This window comes from Oncorhynchus nerka, linkage group LG15, assembly GCF_034236695.1.
Source record: "Oncorhynchus nerka isolate Pitt River linkage group LG15, Oner_Uvic_2.0, whole genome shotgun sequence".
Taxonomy (NCBI): Eukaryota; Metazoa; Chordata; class Actinopteri; order Salmoniformes; family Salmonidae; genus Oncorhynchus; species Oncorhynchus nerka.
Genome location: NC_088410.1, coordinates 26,887,371 through 26,913,725, shown reverse-complemented (window position 1 = coordinate 26,913,725; position 26,355 = coordinate 26,887,371). Strand labels below are relative to the sequence as shown.

Genomic DNA, 26,355 nt, shown 5'->3' with positions numbered 1-26,355 from the left:
TAGGGGTGCTGATCTAGGAGGTAGGAGTGCTGATCTAGGAGGTAGGAGTGCTGATCTATGAGGTAGGAGTGCTGATCTAGGAGGTAGGAGTGCTGATCTAGGAGGTAGGAGTGCTGATCTAGGAGGATGAGTGCTGATCTAGGAGGTAGCAGTGCTGATCTAGGAGGAGGAGTGCTGATCTAGAAGGTAGGAGTGCTGATCTAGGAGGATGATTGCTGATCTAGGAGGTAGCAGTGCTGATCTATGAGGTAGGAGTGCTGATCTATGAGGTAGGAGTGCTGATCTATGAGGTAGGAGTGCTGATCTTGGAGGATTGCTGATCTATGAGGTAGGAGTGCTGATCTAGAAGGTAGGAGTGCTGATCTAGGAGGATGAGTGCTGATCTAGGAGGTAGCAGTGCTGATCTATGAGGTAGGAGTGCTGATCTATGAGGTAGGAGTGCTGATCTAGGAGGTAGGAGTGCTGATCTAGGAGGTAGGAGTGCTGATCTTGGAGGAGGAGTGCTGATCTATGAGGTAGGAGTGCTGATCAAGGAGGAGGAGTGCTGATCTAGGAGGAGGAGTGCTGATCTATGAGGTAGGAGTGCTGATCTAGGAGGAGGAGTGCTATATAGGAGGAGGAGTGCTGATCTAGGAGGTAGGAGTGCTGATCTAGGAGGAGGAGTGCTATATAGGAGGAGGAGTGCTGATCTAGGAGGTAGGAGTGCTGATCTAGAAGGTAGGAGTGCTGATCTAGGAGGTAGCAGTGCTGATCTAGGAGGTAGGAGTGCTGATCTAGGAGGAGGAGTGCTGATCTAGAAGGTAGGAGTGCTGATCTAGGAGGAGGAGTGCTGATCTATGAGGTAGGAGTGCTGATCTTGGAGGAGGAGTGCTGATCTATGAGGTAGGAGTGCTGATCTAGGAGGAGGAGTGCTGATCTAGAAGGTAGGAGTGCTGATCTAGGAGGAGGAGTGCTGATCTATGAGGTAGGAGTGCTGATCTAGGAGGTAGGAGTGATGATCTTGGAGGAGGAGTGCTGATCTATGAGGTAGGAGTGCTGATCTAGGAGGTAGGAGTGCTGATCTAGGAGGTAGGAGTGCTGATCTTGGAGGAGGAGTGCTGATCTATGAGGTAGGAGTGCTGATCTAGGAGGTAGGAGTGCTGATCTAGGAGGTAGGAGTACTGATCTAGAATGTAGGAGTGCTGATCAAGGAGGAGGAGTGCTGATCTAGGAGGAGGAGTGCTGATCTATGAGGTAGGAGTGCTGATCTAGGAGGTAGCAGTGCTGATCTATGAGGTAGGAGTGCTGATCTAGGCGGTAGCAGTGCTGATCTATGAGGTAGGAGTGCTGATCTATGAGGTAGGAGTGCTGATCTAGGAGGTAGCAGTGCTGATCTAGGAGGAGGGCTGATTTAGGAGGTAGGAGTGCTGATCTAGGAGGAGGAGTGCTGATCTAGGAGGATGAGTGCTGATCTAGAAGGTAGGAGTGCTGATCTTGGAGGAGGAGTGCTGATCTATGAGGTAGGAGTGCTGATCTTGGAGGAGGAGTGCTGATCTATGAGGTAGGAGTGCTGATCTAGGAGGTAGGAGTGCTGATCTAAGAGGTAGGAGTACTGATCTAGAATGTAGGAGTGCTGATCAAGGAGGAGGATTGCTGATCTAGGAGGAGGATTGCTGATCTAGGAGGAGGAGTGCTGATCTAGAAGGTAGGAGTGCTGATCTAGGAGGAGGAGTGCTATATAGGAGGAGGAGTGCTGATCTAGGAGGTAGGAGTGCTGATCTAGGAGGTAGGAGTGCTGATCTTGAGGAGGAGGATCTTGGAGGGAGTGCTGATCTTGGAGGAGGAGTGCTGATCTATGAGGTAGGAGTGCTGATCTATGAGGTAGGAGTGCTGATCTAGGAGGAGGGGTGCTGATCTATGAGGTAGGAGTGCTGATCTAGGAGGTAGGAGTGCTGATCTAGGAGGTAGGAGTGCTGATCTAGGAGGTAGGAGTGCTGATCTATGAGGTAGGAGTGCTGATCTAGGAGGTTGCAGTGCTGATCTATGAGGTAGGAGTGCTGATCTAGGAGGTAGCAGTGCTGATCTAGGAGGTAGGGGTGCTGATCTAGGAGGTAGGAGTGCTGATCTAGGAGGTAGCAGTGCTGATCTATGAGGTAGGAGTGCTGATCTAGGAGGTAGGAGTGCTGATCTAGGAGGTAGGAGTGCTGATCTAGGAGGAGTGTTGATCTAGGAGGTAGGAGTGCTGATCTAGGAGGTAGGAGTGCTGATCTAGGAGGATGAGTGCTGATCTATGAGGTAGGAGTGCTGATCTAGGAGGAGGAGTGCTATATAGGAGGAGGAGTGCTGATCTAGGAGGTAGGAGTGCTGATCTAGGAGGAGGAGTGCTATATAGGAGGAGGAGTGCTGATCTAGGAGGTAGGAGTGCTGATCAAGGAGGAGGAGTGCTGATCTAGGAGGAGGAGTGCTGATCTAGAAGGTAGGAGTGCTGATCTAGGAGGTAGGAGTGCTGATCTTGGAGGAGGAGTGCTGATCTATGAGGTAGGAGTGCTGATCTAGGAGGTAGGAGTGCTGATCTAGGAGGTAGGAGTGCTGATCTAGGAATGTAGGAGTGCTGATCTAGGAGGAGGAGTGCTGATCTAGGAGGAGGAGTGCTGATCTATGAGGTAGGAGTGCTGATCTAGGAGGTAGCAGTGCTGATCTATGAGGTAGGAGTGCTGATCTATGAGGTAGGAGTGCTGATCTAGGAGGTAGGAGTGCTGATCTAGGAGGTAGCAGTGCTGATCTAGGAGGTAGGAGTGCTGATCTAGGAGGTAGGAGTGCTGATCTAGGAGGTAGGAGTGCTGATCTAGGAGGTAGGAGTGCTGATCTAGGAGGTAGGAGTGCTGATCTAGGAGGATGAGTGCTGATCTAGGAGGTAGCAGTGCTGCTAGGAGGAGGAGTGCTGATCTAGAAGGTAGGAGTGCTGATCTAGGAGGATGATTGCTGATCTAGGAGGTAGCAGTGCTGATCTATGAGGTAGGAGTGCTGATCTATGAGGTAGGAGTGCTGATCTATGAGGTAGGAGTGCTGATCTTGGAGGATTGCTGATCTATGAGGTAGGAGTGCTGATCTAGAAGGTAGGAGTGCTGATCTAGGAGGATGAGTGCTGATCTAGGAGGTAGCAGTGCTGATCTATGAGGTAGGAGTGCTGATCTATGAGGTAGGAGTGCTGATCTAGGAGGTAGGAGTGCTGATCTAGGAGGTAGGAGTGCTGATCTTGGAGGAGGAGTGCTGATCTATGAGGTAGGAGTGCTGATCAAGGAGGAGGAGTGCTGATCTAGGAGGAGGAGTGCTGATCTATGAGGTAGGAGTGCTGATCTAGGAGGAGGAGTGCTATATAGGAGGAGGAGTGCTGATCTAGGAGGTAGGAGTGCTGATCTAGGAGGAGGAGTGCTATATAGGAGGAGGAGTGCTGATCTAGGAGGTAGGAGTGCTGATCTAGAAGGTAGGAGTGCTGATCTAGGAGGTAGCAGTGCTGATCTAGGAGGTAGGAGTGCTGATCTAGGAGGAGGAGTGCTGATCTAGAAGGTAGGAGTGCTGATCTAGGAGGAGGAGTGCTGATCTATGAGGTAGGAGTGCTGATCTTGGAGGAGGAGTGCTGATCTATGAGGTAGGAGTGCTGATCTAGGAGGAGGAGTGCTGATCTAGAAGGTAGGAGTGCTGATCTAGGAGGAGGAGTGCTGATCTATGAGGTAGGAGTGCTGATCTAGGAGGTAGGAGTGATGATCTTGGAGGAGGAGTGCTGAGTCTGATCTAGGAGGTAGGAGTGCTGATCTAGGAGGTAGGAGTGCTGATCTTGGAGGAGGAGTGCTGATCTATGAGGTAGGAGTGCTGATCTAGGAGGTAGGAGTGCTGATCTAGGAGGTAGGAGTACTGATCTAGAATGTAGGAGTGCTGATCAAGGAGGAGGAGTGCTGATCTAGGAGGAGGAGTGCTGATCTATGAGGTAGGAGTGCTGATCTAGGAGGTAGCAGTGCTGATCTATGAGGTAGGAGTGCTGATCTAGGAGGTAGCAGTGCTGATCTATGAGGTAGGAGTGCTGATCTATGAGGTAGGAGTGCTGATCTAGGAGGTAGCAGTGCTGATCTAGGAGGAGGGCTGATTTAGGAGGTAGGAGTGCTGATCTAGGAGGAGGAGTGCTGATCTAGGAGGATGAGTGCTGATCTAGAAGGTAGGAGTGCTGATCTTGGAGGAGGAGTGCTGATCTATGAGGTAGGAGTGCTGATCTTGGAGGAGGAGTGCTGATCTATGAGGTAGGAGTGCTGATCTAGGAGGTAGGAGTGCTGATCTAAGAGGTAGGAGTACTGATCTAGAATGTAGGAGTGCTGATCAAGGAGGAGGATTGCTGATCTAGGAGGAGGATTGCTGATCTAGGAGGAGGAGTGCTGATCTAGAAGGTAGGAGTGCTGATCTAGGAGGAGGAGTGCTATATAGGAGGAGGAGTGCTGATCTAGGAGGTAGGAGTGCTGATCTAGGAGGTAGGAGTGCTGATCTTGAAGGAGGAGTGCTGATCTTGGAGGAGGAGTGCTGATCTATGAGGTAGGAGTGCTGATCTATGAGGTAGGAGTGCTGATCTAGGAGGAGGGGTGCTGATCTATGAGGTAGGAGTGCTGATCTAGGAGGTAGGAGTGCTGATCTAGGAGGTAGGAGTGCTGATCTAGGAGGTAGGAGTGCTGATCTATGAGGTAGGAGTGCTGATCTAGGAGGTTGCAGTGCTGATCTATGAGGTAGGAGTGCTGATCTAGGAGGTAGCAGTGCTGATCTAGGAGGTAGGGGTGCTGATCTAGGAGGTAGGAGTGCTGATCTAGGAGGTAGCAGTGCTGATCTATGAGGTAGGAGTGCTGATCTAGGAGGTAGGAGTGCTGATCTAGGAGGTAGGAGTGCTGATCTAGGAGGAGTGTTGATCTAGGAGGTAGGAGTGCTGATCTAGGAGGTAGGAGTGCTGATCTAGGAGGATGAGTGCTGATCTAGGAGGTAGGAGGAGTGCTGATCTAGGAGGAGGAGTGCTGATCTAGGAGGTAGGAGTGCTGATCTAGGAGGTAGGAGTGCTGATCTAGGAGGTAGGAGTGCTGATCTAGGAGGAGGAGTGCTGATCTAGGAGGAGGAGTGCTGATCTAGGAGGTAGGAGTGCTGATCTAGAAGGTAGGAGTGCTGATCTAGGAGGTAGCAGTGCTGATCTAGGAGGTAGGAGTGCTGATCTAGGAGGAGGAGTGCTGATCTAGAAGGTAGGAGTGCTGATCTAGGAGGAGGAGTGCTGATCTATGAGGTAGGAGTGCTGATCTTGGAGGAGGAGTGCTGATCTATGAGGTAGGAGTGGAGGAGTGCTGATCTGAGGAGGAGGAGTGCTGATCTATGAGGTAGGAGTGCTGATCTAGGAGGAGGAGTGCTGTGGAGGAGGAGTGCTGATCTATGAGGTAGGAGTGCTGATCTAGGAGGTAGGAGTGCTGATCTAGGAGGTAGGAGTGCTGATCTAGTGCTGATCTATGAGGTAGGAGTGCTGATCTAGGAGGTAGGAGTGCTGATCTAGGAGGTAGGAGTACTGATCTAGAATGTAGGAGTGCTGATCAAGGAGGAGGAGTGCTGATCTAGGAGGAGGAGTGCTGATCTATGAGGTAGGAGTGCTGATCTAGGAGGTAGCAGTGCTGATCTATGAGGTAGGAGTGCTGATCTAGGCGGTAGCAGTGCTGATCTATGAGGTAGGAGTGCTGATCTATGAGGTAGGAGTGCTGATCTAGGAGGTAGCAGTGCTGATCTAGGAGGAGGGCTGATTTAGGAGGTAGGAGTGCTGATCTAGGAGGAGGAGTGCTGATCTAGGAGGATGAGTGCTGATCTAGAAGGTAGGAGTGCTGATCTTGGAGGAGGAGTGCTGATCTATGAGGTAGGAGTGCTGATCTTGGAGGAGGAGTGCTGATCTATGAGGTAGGAGTGCTGATCTAGGAGGTAGCAGTGCTGATCTATGAGGTAGGAGTGCTGATCTAGGCGGTAGCAGTGCTGATCTATGAGGTAGGAGTGCTGATCTATGAGGTAGGAGTGCTGATCTAGGAGGTAGCAGTGCTGATCTAGGAGGCTGATTTAGGAGGTAGGAGTGCTGATCTAGGAGGAGGAGTGCTGATCTAGGAGGATGAGTGCTGATCTAGAAGGTAGGAGTGCTGATCTTGGAGGAGGAGTGCTGATCTATGAGGTAGGAGTGCTGATCTTGGAGGAGGAGTGCTGATCTATGAGGTAGGAGTGCTGATCTAGGAGGTAGGAGTGCTGATCTAAGAGGTAGGAGTACTGATCTAGAATGTAGGAGTGCTGATCAAGGAGGAGGATTGCTGATCTAGGAGGAGGAGCTGATCTTGCTGATCTAGGAGGAGGAGTGCTGATCTAGAAGGTAGGAGTGCTGATCTAGGAGGAGGAGTGCTATATAGGAGGAGGAGTGCTGATCTAGGAGGTAGGAGTGCTGATCTAGGAGGTAGGAGTGCTGATCTTGAAGGAGGAGTGCTGATCTGATGGAGGAGGAGTGCTGATCTATGAGGTAGGAGTGCTGATCTATGAGGTAGGAGTGCTGATCTAGGAGGAGGGGTGCTGATCTATGAGGTAGGAGTGCTGATCTAGGAGGTAGGAGTGCTGATCTAGGAGGTAGGAGTGCTGATCTAGGAGGTAGGAGTGCTGATCTATGAGGTAGGAGTGCTGATCTAGGAGGTGCTGCTATGAGGTAGGAGTGCTGATCTATGAGGTAGGAGTGCTGATCTATGAGGTAGGAGTGCTGATCTATGAGGTAGGAGTGCTGATCTATGAGGTAGGAGTGCTGATCTAGGAGGTAGGAGTGCTGATCTAGGAGGTAGGAGTGCTGATCTAGGAGGTAGGAGTGCTGATCTAGGAGGTAGCAGTGCTGATCTAGGAGGTAGGAGTGCTGATCTAGGAGGTAGGAGTGCTGATCTAGGAGGTAGGAGTGCTGATCTAGAGGAGGAGTGCTGATCTAGGAGGAGGAGTGCTGATCTAGGAGGTAGGAGTGCTGATCTAGGAGTGGAGGAGGAGGAGTGCTGATCTATGAGGTAGGAGTGCTGATCTAGGAGGAGGAGTGCTGATCTATAGGAGGAGGAGTGCTGATCTAGGAGGTAGGAGTGCTGATCTAGGAGGAGGAGTGCTATATAGGAGGAGGAGTGCTGATCTAGGAGGTAGGAGTGCTGATCTAGAAGGTAGGAGTGCTGATCTAGGAGGAGTGCTGATCAGTGGAGGTAGCAGTGCTGATCTAGGAGGTAGGAGTGCTGATCTAGGAGGAGGAGTGCTGATCTAGAAGGTAGGAGTGCTGATCTAGGAGGAGGAGTGCTGATCTATGAGGTAGGAGTGCTGATCTTGGAGGAGGAGTGCTGATCTATGAGGTAGGAGTGCTGATCTAGGAGGAGGAGTGCTGATCTAGAAGGTAGGAGTGCTGATCTAGGAGGAGGAGTGCTGATCTATGAGGTAGGAGTGCTGATCTAGGAGGTAGGAGTGCTGATCTTGGAGGAGGAGTGCTGATCTATGAGGTAGGAGTGCTGATCTAGGAGGTAGGAGTGCTGATCTAGGAGGTAGGAGTGCTGATCTTGGAGGAGGAGTGCTGATCTATGAGGTAGGAGTGCTGATCTAGGAGGTAGGAGTGCTGATCTAGGAGGTAGGAGTGCTGATCTAGAATGTCTAGAAGAGGAGTGCTGATCAAGGAGGAGGAGTGCTGATCTAGGAGGAGGAGTGCTGATCTATGAGGTAGGAGTGCTGATCTAGGAGGTAGGAGTGCTGATCTAGGAGGTAGGAGTGCTGATCTAGGAGGTAGCAGTGCTGATCTATGAGGTAGGAGTGCTGATCTATGAGGTAGGAGTGCTGATCTAGGAGGTAGCAGTGCTGATCTAGGAGGAGGGCTGATTTAGGAGGTAGGAGTGCTGATCTAGGAGGAGGAGGAGTGCTGATCTAGGAGGATGAGTGCTGATCTAGAAGGTAGGAGTGCTGATCTTGGAGGAGGAGTGCTGATCTATGAGGTAGTGCTGGAGTGCTGATCTTGGAGGAGGAGTGCTGATCTATGAGGTAGGAGTGCTGATCTAGGAGGTAGGAGTGCTGATCTAAGAGGTAGGAGTACTGATCTAGAATGTAGGAGTGCTGATCAAGGAGGAGGATTGCTGATCTAGGAGGAGGATTGCTGATCTAGGAGGAGGAGTGCTGATCTAGAAGGTAGGAGTGCTGATCTAGGAGGAGGAGTGCTATATAGGAGGAGGAGTGCTGATCTAGGAGGTAGGAGTGCTGATCTAGGAGGTAGGAGTGCTGATCTTGAAGGAGGAGTGCTGATCTTGGAGGAGGAGTGCTGATCTATGAGGTAGGAGTGCTGATCTATGAGGTAGGAGTGCTGATCTAGGAGGAGGGGTGCTGATCTATGAGGTAGGAGTGCTGATCTAGGAGGTAGGAGTGCTGATCTAGGAGGTAGGAGTGCTGATCTATGAGGTAGGAGTGCTGATCTAGGAGGTTGCAGTGCTGATCTATGAGGTAGGAGTGCTGATCTATGAGGTAGGAGTGCTGATCTATGAGGTAGGAGTGCTGATCTATGAGGTAGCAGTGCTGATCTAGGAGGTAGGGGTGCTGATCTAGGAGGTAGGAGTGCTGATCTAGGAGGTAGCAGTGCTGATCTATGAGGTAGGAGTGCTGATCTAGGAGGTAGGAGTGCTGATCTAGGAGGTAGGAGTGCTGATCTAGGAGGAGTGTTGATCTAGGAGGTAGGAGTGCTGATCTAGGAGGTAGGAGTGCTGATCTAGGAGGATGAGTGCTGATCTATGAGGTAGGAGTGCTGATCTAGAGGTAGGAGTGCTGATCAAGGAGGAGGAGTGCTGATCTAGAGTGCTGATCTAGGAGGAGGAGTGCTGATCTAGGAGTAGGAGTGCTGATCTAGGAGGAGGAGTGCTGATCTAGGAGGAGGAGTGCTGATCTAGGAGGTAGGAGTGCTGATCTAGGAGGTAGAGGAGTGCTGATCTAGGAGGTAGGAGTGCTGATCTAGGAGGTAGGAGTGCTGATCTAGGAGCTGATCTAGGAGGAGTACTGATCTTGGAGGAGGAGTGCTGATCTATGAGGTAGGAGTGCTGATCTAGGAGGTAGGAGTGCTGATCTAGGAGGTAGGAGTACTGATCTGAGAATGTAGGAGTGCTGATCAAGGAGGAGGAGTGCTGATCTAGGAGGAGGAGTGCTGATCTATGAGGTAGGAGTGCTGATCTAGGAGGTAGCAGTGCTGATCTATGAGGTAGGAGTGCTGATCTATGAGGTAGGAGTGCTAGGAGGTAGGAGTGCTGATCTAGGAGGTAGGAGTGCTGATCTAGGAGGAGTGCTGATCTAGGAGGTAGGAGTGCTGATCTAGGAGGTAGAGTGCTGAGTGCTGATCTATGAGGTAGGAGTGCTGATCTAGGAGGTAGGAGTGCTGATCTAGGAGGTAGGAGTGCTGATCTAGGAGGATGAGTGCTGATCTAGGAGGTAGCAGTGCTGATATAGGAGGAGGAGTGCTGATCTAGAAGGTAGGAGTGCTGATCTAGGAGGATGATTGCTGATCTAGGAGGTAGCAGTGCTGATCTATGAGGTAGGAGTGCTGATCTATGAGGTAGGAGTGCTGATCTATGAGGTAGGAGTGCTGATCTTGGAGGATTGCTGATCTATGAGGTAGGAGTGCTGATCTAGAAGGTAGGAGTGCTGATCTAGGAGGATGAGTGCTGATCTAGGAGGTAGCAGTGCTGATCTATGAGGTAGGAGTGCTGATCTAGGAGGTAGGAGTGCTGATCTATGAGGTAGGAGTGCTGATCAAGGAGGAGGAGTGCTGATCTAGGAGGAGGAGTGCTGATCTATGAGGTAGGAGTGCTGATCTAGGAGGAGGAGTGCTATATAGGAGGAGGAGTGCTGATCTAGGAGGTAGGAGTGCTGATCTAGGAGGAGGAGTGCTGATCTAGGAGGAGGAGTGCTGATCTAGGAGGTAGGAGTGCTGATCTAGAAGGTAGGAGTGCTGATCTAGGAGGTAGGAGTGCTGATCTAGGAGGTAGAGTGCTGATCTAGGAGGTAGGAGTGCTGATCTAGGAGGTAGGAGTGCTGATCTAGAGGTAGGAGTGCTGATCTAGGAGGAGGAGTGCTGATCTGAGGAGGAGTGCTGATCTTGGAGGAGGAGTGCTGATCTATGAGGTAGGAGTGCTGATCTAGGAGGAGGAGTGCTGATCTAGAAGGTAGGAGTGCTGATCTAGGAGGAGGAGTGCTGATCTATGAGGTAGGAGTGCTGATCTAGGAGGTAGGAGTGATGATCTTGGAGGAGGAGTGCTGATCTATGAGGTAGGAGTGCTGATCTAGGAGGTAGGAGTGCTGATCTAGGAGGTAGGAGTGCTGATCTAGGAGGTAGGAGTGCTGATCTAGGAGGTAGGAGTACTGATCTAGAATGTAGGAGTGCTGATCAAGGAGGAGGAGTGCTGATCTAGGAGGAGGAGTGCTGATCTATGAGGTAGGAGTGCTGATCTAGGAGGTAGCAGTGCTGATCTATGAGGTAGGAGTGCTGATCTAGGAGGTAGCAGTGCTGATCTATGAGGTAGGAGTGCTGATCTATGAGGTAGGAGTGCTGATCTAGGAGGTAGCAGTGCTGATCTAGGAGGAGGGCTGATTTAGGAGGTAGGAGTGCTGATCTAGGAGGAGGAGTGCTGATCTAGGAGGATGAGTGCTGATCTAGAAGGTAGGAGTGCTGATCTTGGAGGAGGAGTGCTGATCTATGAGGTAGGAGTGCTGATCTTGGAGGAGGAGTGCTGATCTATGAGGTAGGAGTGCTGATCTAGGAGGTAGGAGTGCTGATCTAGGAGGTAGGAGTACTGATCTAGAATGTAGGAGTGCTGATCAAGGAGGAGGATTGCTGATCTAGGAGGAGGATTGCTGATCTAGGAGGAGGAGTGCTGATCTAGAAGGTAGGAGTGCTGATCTAGGAGGAGGAGTGCTATATAGGAGGAGGAGTGCTGATCTAGGAGGTAGGAGTGCTGATCTAGGAGGTAGGAGTGCTGATCTATGAGGTAGGAGTGCTGATCTAGGAGGTAGGGGTGCTGATCTAGGAGGTAGGAGTGCTGATCTAGGAGGTAGCAGTGCTGATCTATGAGGTAGGAGTGCTGATCTAGGAGGTAGGAGTGCTGATCTAGGAGGTAGGAGTGCTGATCTAGGAGGAGTGTTGATCTAGGAGGAGGATGGCTGATCTAGGAGGTAGGAGTGCTGATCTAGGAGGAGGAGTGCTGATCTAGGAGGATGAGTGCTGATCTAGAAGGTAGGAGTGCTGATCTAGAAGGTAGGAGTGCTGATCTAGGAGGTAGGAGTGCTGATCTTGGAGGAGGAGTGCTGATCTTGGAGGAGGAGTGCTGATCTATGAGGTAGGAGTGCTGATCTATGAGGTAGGAGTGCTGATCTAGGAGGAGGGGTGCTGATCTATGAGGTAGGAGTGCTGATCTAGGAGGTAGGAGTGCTGATCTAGGAGGTAGGAGTGCTGATCTAGGAGGTAGGAGTGCTGATCTATGAGGTAGGAGTGCTGATCTAGGAGGTTGCAGTGCTGATCTATGAGGTAGGAGTGCTGATCTATGAGGTAGGAGTGCTGATCTATGAGGTAGGAGTGCTGATCTAGGAGGTAGCAGTGCTGATCTAGGAGGTAGGGGTGCTGATCTAGGAGGTAGGAGTGCTGATCTAGGAGGTAGCAGTGCTGATCTATGAGGTAGGAGTGCTGATCTAGGAGATAGGAGTGCTGATCTAGGAGGTAGGAGTGCTGATCTAGGAGGTAGGAGTGCTGATCTAGGAGGAGGAGTGCTGATCTAGGAGTGCTGATCTATGAGGTAGGAGGAGGAGTGCTGATCTAGGAGGATGAGTGCTGATCTAGAAGGTAGGAGTGCTGATCTAGAAGGTAGGAGTGCTGATCTAGGAGGTAGGAGTGCTGATCTTGGAGGAGGAGTGCTGATCTTGGAGGAGGAGTGCTGATCTTGGAGGAGGAGTGCTGATCTATGAGGTAGGAGTGCTGATCTAGGAGGTAGGAGTGCTGATCTAGGAGGTAGGAGTACTGATCTAGAGGTAGGAGTGCTGATCAAGGAGGAGGAGTGCTGATCTAGGAGGAGGAGTGCTGATCTAGAAGGTAGGAGTGCTGATCTAGGAGGAGGAGTGCTATATAGGAGGAGGAGTGCTGATCTAGGAGGTAGGAGTGCTGATCTAGGAGGTAGGAGTGCTGATCTAGGAGGTAGGAGTGCTGATCTAGAAGGTAGGAGTGCTGATCTTGGAGGAGGAGTGCTGATCTAGGAGGAGGAGTGCTGATCTAGAAGGTAGGAGTGCTGATCTATGAGGTAGGAGTGCTGATCTAGGAGGTAGGAGTGCTGATCTAGGAGGTAGGAGTGCTGATCTAGGAGGTAGGAGTGCTGATCTAGGAGGTAGGAGTGCTGATCTAGGAGGTAGGAGTGCTGATCTAGGAGGTAGGGGTGCTGATCTAGGAGGTAGGAGTGCTGATCTAGGAGGTAGGAGTGCTGATCTAGGAGGTAGGAGTGCTGATCTAGGAGGTAGGAGTGCTGATCTATGAGGTAGGAGTGCTGATCTATGAGGTAGGAGTGCTGATCTATGAGGTAGGAGTGCTGATCTATGAGGTAGGAGTGCTGATCTATGAGGTAGGAGTACTGATCTAGAATGTAGGAGTGCTGATCAAGGAGGAGGAGTGCTGATCTAGGAGGAGGAGTGCTGATCTATGAGGTAGGAGTGCTGATCTAGGAGGTAGCAGTGCTGATCTATGAGGTAGGAGTGCTGATCTATGAGGTAGGAGTGCTGATCTAGGAGGTAGCAGTGCTGATCTATGAGGTAGGAGTGCTGATCTATGAGGTAGGAGTGCTGATCTAGGAGGTAGCAGTGCTGATCTAGGAGGAGGGCTGATTTAGGAGGTAGGAGTGCTGATCTAGGAGGAGGAGTGCTGATCTAGGAGGATGAGTGCTGATCTAGAAGGTAGGAGTGCTGATCTTGGAGGAGGAGTGCTGATCTATGAGGTAGGAGTGCTGATCTTGGAGGAGGAGTGCTGATCTATGAGGTAGGAGTGCTGATCTAGGAGGTAGGAGTGCTGATCTAGGAGGTAGGAGTACTGATCTAGAATGTAGGAGTGCTGATCAAGGAGGAGGATTGCTGATCTAGGAGGAGGAGTGCTGATCTAGAAGGTAGGAGTGCTGATCTAGGAGGAGGAGTGCTATATAGGAGGAGGAGTGCTGATCTAGGAGGTAGGAGTGCTGATCTAGGAGGTAGGAGTGCTGATCTTGGAGGAGGAGTGCTGATCTTGGAGGAGGAGTGCTGATCTTGGAGGAGGAGTGCTGATCTATGAGGTAGGAGTGCTGATCTATGAGGTAGGAGTGCTGATCTAGGAGGAGGGGTGCTGATCTATGAGGTAGGAGTGCTGATCTAGGAGGTAGGAGTGCTGATCTAGGAGGTAGGAGTGCTGATCTATGAGGTAGGAGTGCTGATCTAGGAGGTTGCAGTGCTGATCTATGAGGTAGGAGTGCTGATCTATGAGGTAGGAGTGCTGATCTATGAGGTAGGAGTGCTGATCTAGGAGGTGAGTGCTGATCTAGGAGGTAGGGAGTGCTGATCTAGGAGGTAGGAGTGCTGATCTAGGAGGTAGAGTGCTGATCTGAGTCTGATTAGGAGGTAGGAGTGCTGATCTAGGAGGTAGGAGTGCTGTAGGAGTGCTGATCTAGGAGGAGGATGCTGATCTAGGAGGTAGGAGTGCTGATCTAGGAGCTGAGGAGTGCTGATCTAGGAGGAGGAGTGCTGATCTAGGAAGGTAGGAGTGCTGATCTAGGAAGGTAGGAGTGCTGATCTTGGAGGAGGATCTAGGGAGTGCTGATCTTGGAGGAGGAGTGCTGATCTGAGGTAGTGCTGATCTATGAGGTAGGAGTGCTGATCTAGGAGGTAGGAGTGCTGATCTAGGAGGTAGGAGTACTGATCTAGAATGTAGGAGTGCTGATCAAGGAGGAGGAGTGCTGATCTAGGAGGAGGAGTGCTGATCTAGAAGGTAGGAGTGCTGATCTAGGAGGAGGAGTGCTATATAGGAGGAGGAGTGCTGATCTAGGAGGTAGGAGTGCTGATCTAGGAGGTAGGAGTGCTGATCTAGGAGCTGATCTTGGAGGAGGAGTGCTGATCTAGTGCTGAAGGTAGGAGTGCTGATCTTGGAGGAGGAGTGCTGATCTAGGAGGTAGGAGTGCTGATCTAGGAGGAGGAGTGCTGATCTAGGAGGTAGGAGTGCTGATCTAGGAGGTAGGAGTGCTGATCTATGAGGTAGGAGTGCTGATCTAGGAGGTAGGAGTGCTGATCTAGGAGGTAGGAGTGCTGATCTAGGAGGTAGGAGTGCTGATCTAGGAGGTAGGAGTGCTGATCTAGGAGGAGTGTTGATCTAGGAGGAGGATGGCTGATCTAGGAGGTAGGAGTGCTGATCTAGGAGGAGGAGTGCTGATCTAGGAGGATGAGTGCTGATCTAGAAGGTAGGAGTGCTGATCTAGAAGGTAGGAGTGCTGATCTAGGAGGTAGGAGTGCTGATCTTGGAGGAGGAGTGCTGATCTTGGAGGAGGAGTGCTGATCTATGAGGTAGGAGTGCTGATCTAGGAGGTAGGAGTGCTGATCTAGGAGGTAGGAGTACTGATCTAGAATGTAGGAGTGCTGATCAAGGAGGAGGAGTGCTGATCTAGGAGGAGGAGTGCTGATCTAGAAGGTAGGAGTGCTGATCTAGGAGGAGGAGTGCTATATAGGAGGAGGAGTGCTGATCTAGGAGGTAGGAGTGCTGATCTAGGAGGTAGGAGTGCTGATCTAGGAGGTAGGAGTGCTGATCTAGAAGGTAGGAGTGCTGATCTTGGAGGAGGAGTGCTGATCTAGAAGGTAGGAGTGCTGATCTTGGAGGAGGAGTGCTGATCTAGAAGGTAGGAGTGCTGATCTATGAGGTAGGAGTGCTGATCTATGAGGTAGGAGTGCTGATCTAGGAGGTAGGAGTGCTGATCTAGGAGGTAGGAGTGCTGATCTAGGAGGTAGGAGTGCTGATCTAGGAGGTAGGGGTGCTGATCTAGGAGGTAGGAGTGCTGATCTAGGAGGTAGGAGTGCTGATCTAGGAGGTAGGAGTGATGATCTATGAGGTAGGAGTGCTTATCTATGAGGTAGGAGTGCTGATCTATGAGGTAGGAGTGCTGATCTAGGAGGAGGAGTGCTGATCTAGGAGGTAGGAGTGTTTATCTTGGAGTAGGAGTATTGAAACTGATCCTAGATCAGCACTACTCTGAGACACATACAGACCCTGGTATCATGTCTCATTGTGCTGTTTTGCCAACAACCTGGAGACAGCAAAACAGACCAAACAGCCCAGGGACCAGGCTAGTTTCCTGCCATGTTGTCTGTCTATATGAATATCCTCTGACTGTGTATGAGTGGGCCAGTGTGCCGGCTGGATGTCTTGTCTAGTCTAAAGCACCCGCCGGTAGCAGCATGCACAGGCCTGTTGCTGAGTGTCTGATGTACCCACTCATCACACTGAGTCTAGGGGCACTGAGTCAACTCATGAACTCAAGTGGCACACACACACACAGCATATGAATGAGTGTGTTGTTTCACAATGATCCTTTGTCATGCTGTCTCTGGCTGTCAGGTCACAGCAAAACTGTTAGACAGAGTTGCTTAGTGTGATCGTAGTGAGCCGTGTAGGGGAATGAGAGGAGAGCGGCAGGCAGGATTTGGGATGGATTTATTTGGCAACCAGCGGCAAGTATAGACACTTCAGAAAAGGGAATTGAACACGCCCCCCCCCCATCTGACGGCTTCTCTCAGGCTACTGCCAAAGAAGAGTTTACTCTGGAAGCAGTTGAGTTGTGCAGTATAAACTACACCATGACCTATTCCATATACACATCAATATGATGTACTGTTGTTGAATTGTCACCTACACCAGATAGGTGCAATGAAATGGGTTGTTTTACAGGGTCAGCCATAGTAGTACAGCACCCCTGGAGCAAGTTAGGTGTAAGTGCATTGCTCAAGGGCACATCAACATATTTTTCATCTTGTCTGCTCAGGTATTAGAACCAGTTACCTTTTGATACTGACCCAACAATTTAACCACTATAGTAACCTGTGTTATTAGCGAAGTCCTTCCAAACTATTCCTGTACAGACACATGGAATTAGTAATAACTCATCAATATACAAGATTCATATCGACACTCAAATGCCATGTTTTTGAGTAACATTGGAACGAGAGGCTTCTTTCTCCACCACCTATCTGCTGCTACTGTTATGATGGCCATCCAGCCATGGCAGTAATGCCCTGTCTCTGTGTGCTAGACCACAACAGACCAGCAGACAATAAACCATTAGATCACTACACCACAACAGACCAGCAGACACTAAACCATTAGATCACTAGACCACAACAGACCAGCAGACACTAAACCATTAGATCATTAGACCACAACAGACCAACAGACACTAAACCATTAGATCACTAGACCACAACAGACCAGCAGACACTAAACCATTAGATCACTAGACCACAACAGACCAGCAGACACTAAACCATTAGATTACTAGACCACAACAGTCTAGCAGACACTAAACCATTAGATCACTAGACCACAACAGACCAGCAGACACTAAACCATTAGATCACTAGACCACAACAGAAAGCAGACACTAAACAATTAGATCACTAAGACCACAACCCAATTAAGAGTGTCTAGGTAGTGGACATTCAATAGTCCCACTGGGTCTGGAAGTGGAGCATGTCCATCATGACAGCACTGTGTGGCTCAGCTGGTAAGGGCATTATGCCAGCAACGTCAATCCTTGCTTATGTCATGTGACAATTGACAAGACAGCACAAACAGATCTGCTGCCAGGCTACTCCCACTCTAGGTCCCATTGTCAGACTGAAATCTGTCAATACACACTAGTCAGTATTGTCTACACTGTGTGTCTATCACATGGCCTTGGAGGTGGGAAGGCGGGAAGGTGTCATGGCCAGACCAGGGAGAGCATGTAGGAGGGCATATGTCCTTCCAGAACAGACACAGATATGTATGGTGGACTATGCAGGCTGCATTTTCATTTTTGATTGAACCTTTATTTCGACTGGGAAGACATATTGAGAGATCTCTTTTCCAAATGCGCCCTGTCTAATGCAATATAAAATACACATTAAAATACACATTAAAATACAATACAGTACAAAAGAAAATGCTGGGTAGACTACAAACATTGCCAGTGTTTTGTTGAAAATTCATTTATAGACTATAGACTTATAGATCATATATTTGATAGTTAATCAATTGTTTGTAAATTATATGTAGTCTAGTTATAAATACTTTCAGCACGGTTGTGAAGGCAATCAGGAGTGAAACGTAAAAAAAAAAAAAATCTTAACTTTGAAACAAGAAGTTAGAAAGTTCAGAGAAATCCCATCATCGCTGGCTAGCGAGAGAACTGCCGACTCATATGAAGGATCCTCTTCCTGTAGGCTTTTTACAGATATAAGGTTGCATGTGTTATTTGAAGGAACATTCTGGATGAGCCACTAGACCTAACTAAGTCATGCACAGTGCACCACACACTGTGTGTTCTGCAGTCGACCCAGTTAGGTGCATAGCCTGTTGCTATCCCCTGAATAGGAAGGGAACTGCAGTTGAGTTTTACGAATGATCATATTAAATCAGTGTCTACATACTTGACCTACATGAGAGTGATAGATGTTTAGCTTCGTTTCTTGTCGCCCTGACTTTTGCATCCACACCCATCTATTTTAGGATAGATGCAAGTCCTGTAAAGCTTTTAAAATCCCCTCTATTAGGGTGAACTCACCAAAGTCATTTTAGGAGTGAAAAAGGTTCAGTTATGCCCGGTCGAGGGAAAAGAAAAACACTGTTACCTCTCTCTCTCTCCTCTCCAACCCTCCTGTGTGCCACCCATTCCCATGATAACAGCCCAGTAAAATAGGCAAAGAGAGGGAGAAATGAAGAGAGCGAGGGAATGGAGGGAGCGTAATGGTAAAGGAAGGCAGAACAAGATTTGACTCGTTCTTTATTTTGCAATACACAGGAAGAAGGAAGTGAGGTCTGAGGTGGTGGTCTGGAGTCGAGACACACTTAACGCATTAAAAGTGTACTGAAAGAAATATAGGCAACACAACACAACACATGAATACAGCCAACCTGTTGATGAAAAAGACAGAAAGGGAGTGACTGAGGAGTGAGAATGGCAAAGAATAAAGGTATTGTAAATATTCAGGACGGCGGTGTAACGGTTTTCGTCGTGCCTGTTGTTTCTTTCACTTCTCACTGATTGAGGGCATGATGGGAGTAGCCTTTGCAGTTGTTGTCTGTGACGTTGTTTATGTTTTGAACTGAACATTATGGGCTGTAATTAAAGACAGTAAATGAATGAGATTGAGGCAACTCACTTTTGTTTACAAACCAATAAGGTTTATTCTATGGGACACTGGGTGTTCGATGGTTGCAACGTGTGTGATCTGATGACACAGTGAAATAGTGTACACTCTTAGAACCAAAAAGGGTTCTACCTGGAACCAAAAAGGGTTCTCCTATGGGGACAGCCGAATAACCATTTTGGAAGCCTTTTTTCTAGGAGTGTAGGCTACAGTGTGTCATCACATTGCAGCCGTTGTGTACAATGGGATTTCCAACACTCATACAATAATGTTCTTAAATACTGTACAGTCAAACTAATTGTTCTGCCATCTGAAGAAAAGGGGTGTTTCCTATTTTTTTGTAGAGCAGGATGGAAAGCCTGACTCACTGTTATATCTCACGTTGACAGAACAGTATATCATGCCCACAAGAAGCTGCAACAATGTTCTCAGTCACACTGTGCTCTATGTTCAGAAAATAATGTGACACGTTCGTTAACAAGACACATGGCCATATGTCATAACAGGATAAGGGTCAAGATCTTAGATGCAAAACAGGAAATACAATGTTGCCCCACATCATTTGCGTATTGTAGAACTGTGTAGCTCAGTTAGTGGAGCATGGCGTTGGCAATGCCAGGGTTGTGGGTTTGATTCCCGGGGGGGGGAAGAATGACACTGTATGCACTCAGTACTGTAAGTCACTCTGGGTAAGAACTAAAAATGTTCTTGGGTGATTGAGCTTTTTGTGTTGGTTTCTAGATGTTATGTAGAATACATTGTATCAGGACCATTCCGACTGTATACACAGCATTATAATTGTCTTGCTCTGCTACCAGACTATGGTGAATTGAGTAGATGCGCTGTCTGATGTGGTGCCTGCCTAGTCTCTGAGGTGTTACCATAGCGTTACTATGGCGCCTAAGAATGTCCACCGGGAGCTCTGAGTCACCGGGGAGCCATTTTGTGGGTTGCTAGGCATGTCAGTCTTGCGGGAGAATCCTTTTGTTATGGAAAATATGTCTCAGCGTTGTTAATGTGTACACACACTTACAGATATACTGATACACACATATAAACACATACACACACACACACACACACACACACACACACACACACACACACACACACACACACACACACACACACACACCTGTGTATAAATATAAAGAAAAAAATAAACTCTCTCTCTTTGCTTGTTCACAGGTGAAGCACGGAAGTTTGACCCTACCTTCAAAGGACCCATCCACAACAGGTAATCATCTCATTATCAGCTTTGACAGTCAAACCTCAGTCTATCAATTACCCACATAGCAAAGCTTAATAAAGCTCAACGTCAAAAAATAGCAGTCAAACCATCTCTCTCTTTCCTCTCTGGTTGCCAGGGGCTGCACAGATGTGTTCTGCTGTATTCTCTTCATCTTGGCCATACTGGGATACTTTGCTGTGGGGATCCTGGGTCAGTGTCTCCACAACTACACCATTACATCAGTTCTAGGGCCCTGTGTTTTGGTTAATCATGTCACATGACCTGGATTTGAACTTTTATTGTAGGCTTTTTCCAGAAATGATAATTGGACCAAAAATGTAAGAAATTGTCTGAGGATGGTGCTGGGCCGTCGGACATAAAAAGAAAAGGGGGCAGTTTGATGAAAGAGCTTTAAATAAAGTTTAAATTCCAGGTCATGTGACATGATTAACCAAAACACAAGGCCCAAATATGACACAGTAAAGTTATATTTTATTCTATTTGAAATGATTCTATTCGATTCCATCGTGTGTCGTTATGATAACTGGACAGTATCTGAACTACAGTGTTGTTATACTTCCTCCTACTCCAGCCTGGTCTCAGGGGGACCCCAGGAAGGTTATCTACCCGACTGACAGCAGAGGACAGTTCTGTGGCCAGGCCGGGACCCCCCTGGAGTAAGCCCCTTCCATTACCCCCCTATTTATTCTGCCTTTGAACATCTCTCTTCAACACTGATCCTTTAGAATTCCTCTTGTCCATTCACATGTCAAGATATTATCTGTCTCTTTGTGTTAATATGGCTTTTGTGGTATCATCCTGATGCTCTGTGGGAAGCCTGTAACACCCTGCTGTGTGAAGATAAAAAAGAACATCCTGAAGGATGTGTTATAACCGCTGTATATGTACTTCCTCTACATATGAACTACTATATAACTGTCTCTACATATGAACTCCTATATAATTTTGCCACAACTTTGGAAGTATTCTTGGAGTCATTGTCCATTTGGAAGACCCATTTGCGACCAAGCTTTAACTTCCTGACTGATGTCTTGAGATGTTGCTTCAATATATCCACATGATTTTCCTGCCTCATGATGTCATCTATGTTGTGAAGTGCACCAGTCTCTCCTGCAGCAAAGCACCCCCACAACATGATGATGCCACCCCCGTGCTTCCCGTTTGGGATGGTGTTCTTCAGCTTGCAAGCCTCCCCTTTTTCCTCCACACATAACAATGGTCATTATGGCCAAACAGTTATATTTTTGTTTTTGTTTCATTTTTCTCCAAAAAGTACGATCTTTGTCCCCATGTGTAGTTGGCTTTTTTTATGGCGGATTTGGAGCAGTGGCTTCTTCCTTGTTGAGCGGCCTTTCAGGTTACATCGATATAGGACTCGTTTTACTGTAGATATAGATACTTTTGTACCTGTTTCCTCTAGCATCTTCACAAGGTCCTTTGCTGTTGTTCAGGGATTGATTTCGCACCAAAGTACGTTCATCTCTAGGAGACAGAACGCGTCTCCTTCCTGAGCGGTATGACGGCTGCGTGGTCCCATGGTGTTTATACTTGCGTACCATTGTTTGTACAGATGAACGTGGTACATTCAGGCATTTGGAAATTGCTCCCAAGGATGAACCAGACTTGTGGAGGTCTACAACCTGGCTGATTTCTTTTGATTTTCCCATGATATTAAGCAAAGAGGCACTGAGTTTGAAGGTAGACTCAAATGATGTCAATTAGCCTATCAAAAGCTTCTAAAGCCATGACATCATTTGCTTGGTCACAAATGGGTCTTCCAAATGGACAATATTGTGGGAAGCTTGTGGAAGGCTACCCGAAATGTTTGTCCCAAGTTAAGCAATTTAAAGGCAATGCTACTGAATACTAATTGAGTGTATTTAAACTTCTGACTCACTGGGAATGTGATGAAATAAATAAAAGCTGAAATAAATCATTCTCTCTACTACTATTCTGACATTTCACATTCATAAAATAAAGCGGTGATCCTAACTGACCTAAGACAGGGAATTTTTACTAGGATTAAATGTTAGGAATTGTGAAAACTGAGTTTACATGTATTTGGCTAAGGTGTATGTAAACTGTAATTGTCTCTAACAGGAAGAAACCTCTCCTGTTCTACTTCAACATCCTGAAGTGTGCCAGTCCCCTGACCCTGCTGGAGTTCCAGTGCCCCACCACTCAGTTATGTGTGGAAAGCTGTCCTACCAAACACATGACGTTGCTGAAAGCCTACCTGAACAAAGGAGAGCAGGAGTACTACAAGCAGTTCTGCAAGGAAGGAGTGGACTTCTCCAAAATGGTGGGTGACAGAGGAGATACATTTGGAGCGGCAAAGTATGTAGTTAGGGAAATAATGTGTAACTAAGGGTGACTTTGTTTTGTTTCGCAGAGTGCTCCCGAGATCCTGAGGGATGGCCTGTGTCCTTCCATGCTCATGTCCAGCAAACCATGTAAGTCTTCTCAGGAGCCATAGCGTGGACTGTATGTGTGTGTGTGTTTTTATAAAGACTTAGTAAATGTATAGTGGCCACACAGTTAGTGATTCTTGATCTCCACTCTCTCTCCTCTCCCTCCAGTCACTCGTCGGTGCCTTCCAGCTCTCAGTACCATGAAAGGTGGTGTGGTTGTCGTTGGCAACGAGACTATTTTTGACAACGGGGAGGGAGAGAAGGTGAACGCCACTGATTTTCTGGACGCTTCAAAGTGAGTCCTCATGCCTCAACCTGAAACACCGGCAATATACAGTACCAGTCAAAAGTTTGGACACACCTACTCATTCAAGGGTTTTTCTTTATTTGGACTATTTTCTACATTGTAGAGTAATAGTGAAGACATCAAAACTATGAAATAACACATATGGAATCGTGTAGTATTGTGGAGGCCAGGTCATCTAATGTATCACTCCATCACTCTCCTTGGTCAAATAGCCCTTACGCAGCCTGGAGGTGTATTGGGTCATTGTCCTGTTGAAAAACAAACGATAGTCCCACTAAGTGCAAACCAGATGGGATGGTGAATCACTGCAGAATGCTATGGTAGCCATGCTGGATAAGTGTGCCTTGAATTCTAAATAAATCACTGACAGTGTCACCAGCAAAGCACCCCCACATCACACCTCCTCCTCCATGCTTCACGGTGGGAAACACACATGCGGAGATCATTCGTTAAACCACTCTGCGTCTCACAAAGACACGGAGGTTGGAACCAAAAACCTCATAATTGGACTCATCAGACCAAAGGAGAGATGTCCACTGGTCTAATGTCCATTGCTTGTGTTTCTTGGCCTAAGCAAGTTTTTTCTTATTATTGGTGTATTTTAGTAGTGGTTTCTTTGCAGCAATTTGACCATGAAGGCCTGATTCACGCAGTCTCTTCTGAACAGCTGATGTTGAGACGTGTCTGTTACTTGAACTCTATGAAGCATTTATTTGGGCTGCATTCTGACGTGCAGTTAACTCTAATGAATTTATCCTCTGCAGCAGAGGTAACTCTGAGTCTTCCTTTCCTGTGGCGGTCCTCATGAGAGCCAGTTTCATCATAGCGCTTGATGGTTTTTGCAACTACACTCAAAGAAACTTTCACGTTCTTGAAATGTTCCTGATTGACTGACCTTCATGTCTTAAAGTAATGATGGACTGTCGATTCTCTTTGTTTATTTGAGCTGTTCTTGCCATAATATGGACTTGGTCTTTTATCAAATAGGGATATCTTCTGTATACCAACCCTACCTTGTCACAACACAACTGATTGGTTCAAATTCATTAAAAAGGAAAGAAATTCCACAAATGAACTTTTAACTAGGCACACCTGTTCATTGAAATACATTCCAGGTGACTACCTCATGAAGCTGGTTGAGAGAATGCCAAGAGTGTGCAATGCTGTCATCAAGGCAAAGTGTGGCTACTTTAAAAACACTTCTTTGGTTACTACATGATTCCATATGTGTTATTTCATAGTTTTGATGTCTTCACTATTATTCTACAATGTCAAAAATAGTCAAAATAAAGAAAAACCCTTGAATGAGTAGGTGTCCAAACTTTTGACTGGTACTGTATGAATTAATCAATCAATCAATCAACCTACCTACCAATCAACCTATCAATCTGTCTGTCTGTCCGCCCACCTGTCTGTCTGTCAATTGTTAGCAAAGTGTTAAGTGGACTTGTTGTTCTTACAGGAAGTCCAATGTGGTTGTTGAGGCTCGCCAGGTAGCCATGAGGATCTTTGAGGACTACACTGTGTCCTGGTACTGGATACTGATGTGAGTGTCTCTCCGTGGTAAACACACTCATGACACAAGACAATAAAGAAAGTTGCACACTCTATAGTTACCTGTATTATCCCAATAATGTATTGCTGAGCCAACATTTCCCCATAGATATAAATGTTCCCTCACAGGAATAACAAAGTTCTGTGAATTTGAATATTATCTGTATTCCTCCAGCAGTCTGGTGACAGTGTGTGGGAGGGGGGTCAGTCTCATCTTAATAAGGTTCTGTGAATGTGATTTCCTGTCTCTCCTCCAGTGGTCTGGTGACAGTGTGTGGGGGGGTCAGTCTCATCTTAATAAGGTTCTGTGAATGTGATTTCCTGTCTCTCCTCCAGTGGTCTGGTGACAGTGTGTGGGAGGGGGGTCAGTCTCATCTTAATAAGGTTCTGTGAATGTGATTTCCTGTCTCTCCTCCAGTGGTCTGTTGACAGTGTGTGGGAGGGGGGTCAGTCTCATCTTAATAAGGTTCTGTGAATGTGAATGTTATTTCCTGTCTCTCCTCCAGCGGTCTGGTGACAGTGTGTGGGAGGGGGGTCAGTCTCATCTTAATAAGGTTTTGTGAATGTGAATGTTATTTCCTGTCTCTCCTCCAGCGGTCTGGTGACAGTGTGTGGGAGGGGGGTCAGTCTCATCTTAATAAGGTTCTGTGAATGTGATTTCCTGTCTCTCCTCCAGTGGTCTGGTGATAGCCATGGTGGTCAGTCTCATCTTCATCGTCCTCCTGCGCTACCTGGCCGGGATCATGATCTGGGTCATGATCGTCATGGTGATACTGGTCATCGGATATGGTATTATATTCCCCTTTTCCGAAACCTATCTAACTGAAAACATACTGTTGTTTTACCTATTTAAAGTACAATTAAAAATAATAAAATCAACATTGTGCTTTATCAAGTTCAACCATTAAGAAATGTTAGAGGTAGGCTCAGTGATATGACGTAGGTGCACCAAGTAAACATCAGAGTGGGTCAATTTCCGCAACAACTAAGAGCGTTGAAGTGCAAGGCTAAACTTCTCGGCTGATTTGGTCCCATGGCTACCAGGCTGTAACGGTGTGAAGAAAACCCCGTACACGTGTACAGATACTGTGTCACTGTGTGAGAGCCAAGTATTTCATCTTGCTCATCGCAATATCTGCGGTGCTGCTCGTGCAACGTCATTTCGCTGACTCTTACCTTTAAAATGTTTAGGGATCTTCCATTGTGCCATGGAGTACCACAGCCTGAAGGGAGAGCCGGGTTCTGACGTCACTATCCGTGATCTGGGACTGCAGACAGACTTCTCTGTTTACCTGCAGATCAGACAGACCTGGCTGGCTTTCAGTGAGTACATGCACTCATTCTCCCTCTCTATTTATTTTTCTCTCTCTTCTGCTCTCTCACTTTCTCTTTCTCTCTCAATTCATTTGAATTTGCTTCATTGGCATGATGTGACACTGTACATATTGCCAAAGCTTACTTTGGAGATTTACAATATTAACATAATTAAAATAATAATAATCAATATAGTCAACAGGACAACAGTAACAACAATAATCAAGGGTCAAAATAACCATACATTGAACAATAACAATAAGCATAGAGGACATTGGTTGGTCTGTCAGACACTGTCCTTCATGTTATGGCAGGCAGCAATGTAGTGCGCTGCCAACCCACAGCTCTCTGCGTCCTCCCCCAACAGGACAGGCAGCCTACTCTCATCAGAGAGGTCTTTGAAACCTTGAATAAGGATGTCAAATTTGGGGAAATGACACTCTCTCTCCCTTACTATACTCTTTCTCCCTCGCTCTCTCACATCAACTCATTCAACTCAAGTTGAGACACACACACACACCAACACTCTAACTGCACTCCGCTCCTTCGTCAGTGATCATCCTGTCCATCGTGGAGGTGGTTGTCATCCTGCTGCTCATCTTCCTCAGGAAGAGAGTCCTCATCGCCATCGCCCTCATCAAGGAGGCCAGCAGGGCTGTTGGCCATGTGATGTCATCACTGTTCTACCCTCTGTTGACCTTTGCCCTGCTGGCCCTGGTCATAGCCTACTGGGCCATCACCGCTGTGTATCCTTCAGCTGTCAATCATGTTATTCATGTTTACATGTCTGTCAAGGGAAAGAAGTGTTCCTGTATCGGTCCTTGTAATGGTGTGAAATGTGCTAGATTACTTTTAGTTATAGGTTTTGTTGTAGTGCTAGCCTAGATAGCTGTAGATGGTGAAGGGAACCGTGCAGATTGAAATGTGGACAGACTGAGACCGTCAAGGAAAATAACTGGGACGACTCCTCCACAAGTCATCGCTGCGGAAACTAAATGTATCCATAAAGTTTCCATGCAGATGGTCACGTCTGTATGACATGTCTCAGTATCTACTTCCTTAGTGATGGAACCTCCTTG

The 26,355-nt window shown here is 47.6% G+C and overlaps 1 protein-coding gene across 4 annotated transcripts in view; it reads left to right on the top strand.

Moving 5' to 3' along the window:
- slc44a2 (solute carrier family 44 member 2 (CTL2 blood group)) overlaps positions 1 to 26,355 on the top strand; it is a 45,495-nt gene that overhangs the window by 9,716 nt on the left and 9,424 nt on the right. For 2 of the 4 annotated variants that reach the window (XM_065001421.1, XM_065001419.1), the window contains exons 2-11: positions 19,627 to 19,675; positions 19,806 to 19,879; positions 20,262 to 20,346; positions 21,791 to 21,992; positions 22,083 to 22,143; positions 22,270 to 22,396; positions 23,871 to 23,954; positions 24,639 to 24,751; positions 25,154 to 25,285; positions 25,830 to 26,022. In XM_065001421.1, the coding sequence (XP_064857493.1) occupies positions 19,627 to 19,675; positions 19,806 to 19,879; positions 20,262 to 20,346; positions 21,791 to 21,992; positions 22,083 to 22,143; positions 22,270 to 22,396; positions 23,871 to 23,954; positions 24,639 to 24,751; positions 25,154 to 25,285; positions 25,830 to 26,022 (1,120 nt within the window). Of the gene's footprint in view, positions 1 to 18,072; positions 18,262 to 19,626; positions 19,676 to 19,805; positions 19,880 to 20,261; positions 20,347 to 21,790; positions 21,993 to 22,082; positions 22,144 to 22,269; positions 22,397 to 23,870; positions 23,955 to 24,638; positions 24,752 to 25,153; positions 25,286 to 25,829; positions 26,023 to 26,355 lie in introns of those variants that run through there. The other 2 variants (XM_065001420.1, XM_065001422.1) reach the window with 2 other exon arrangements.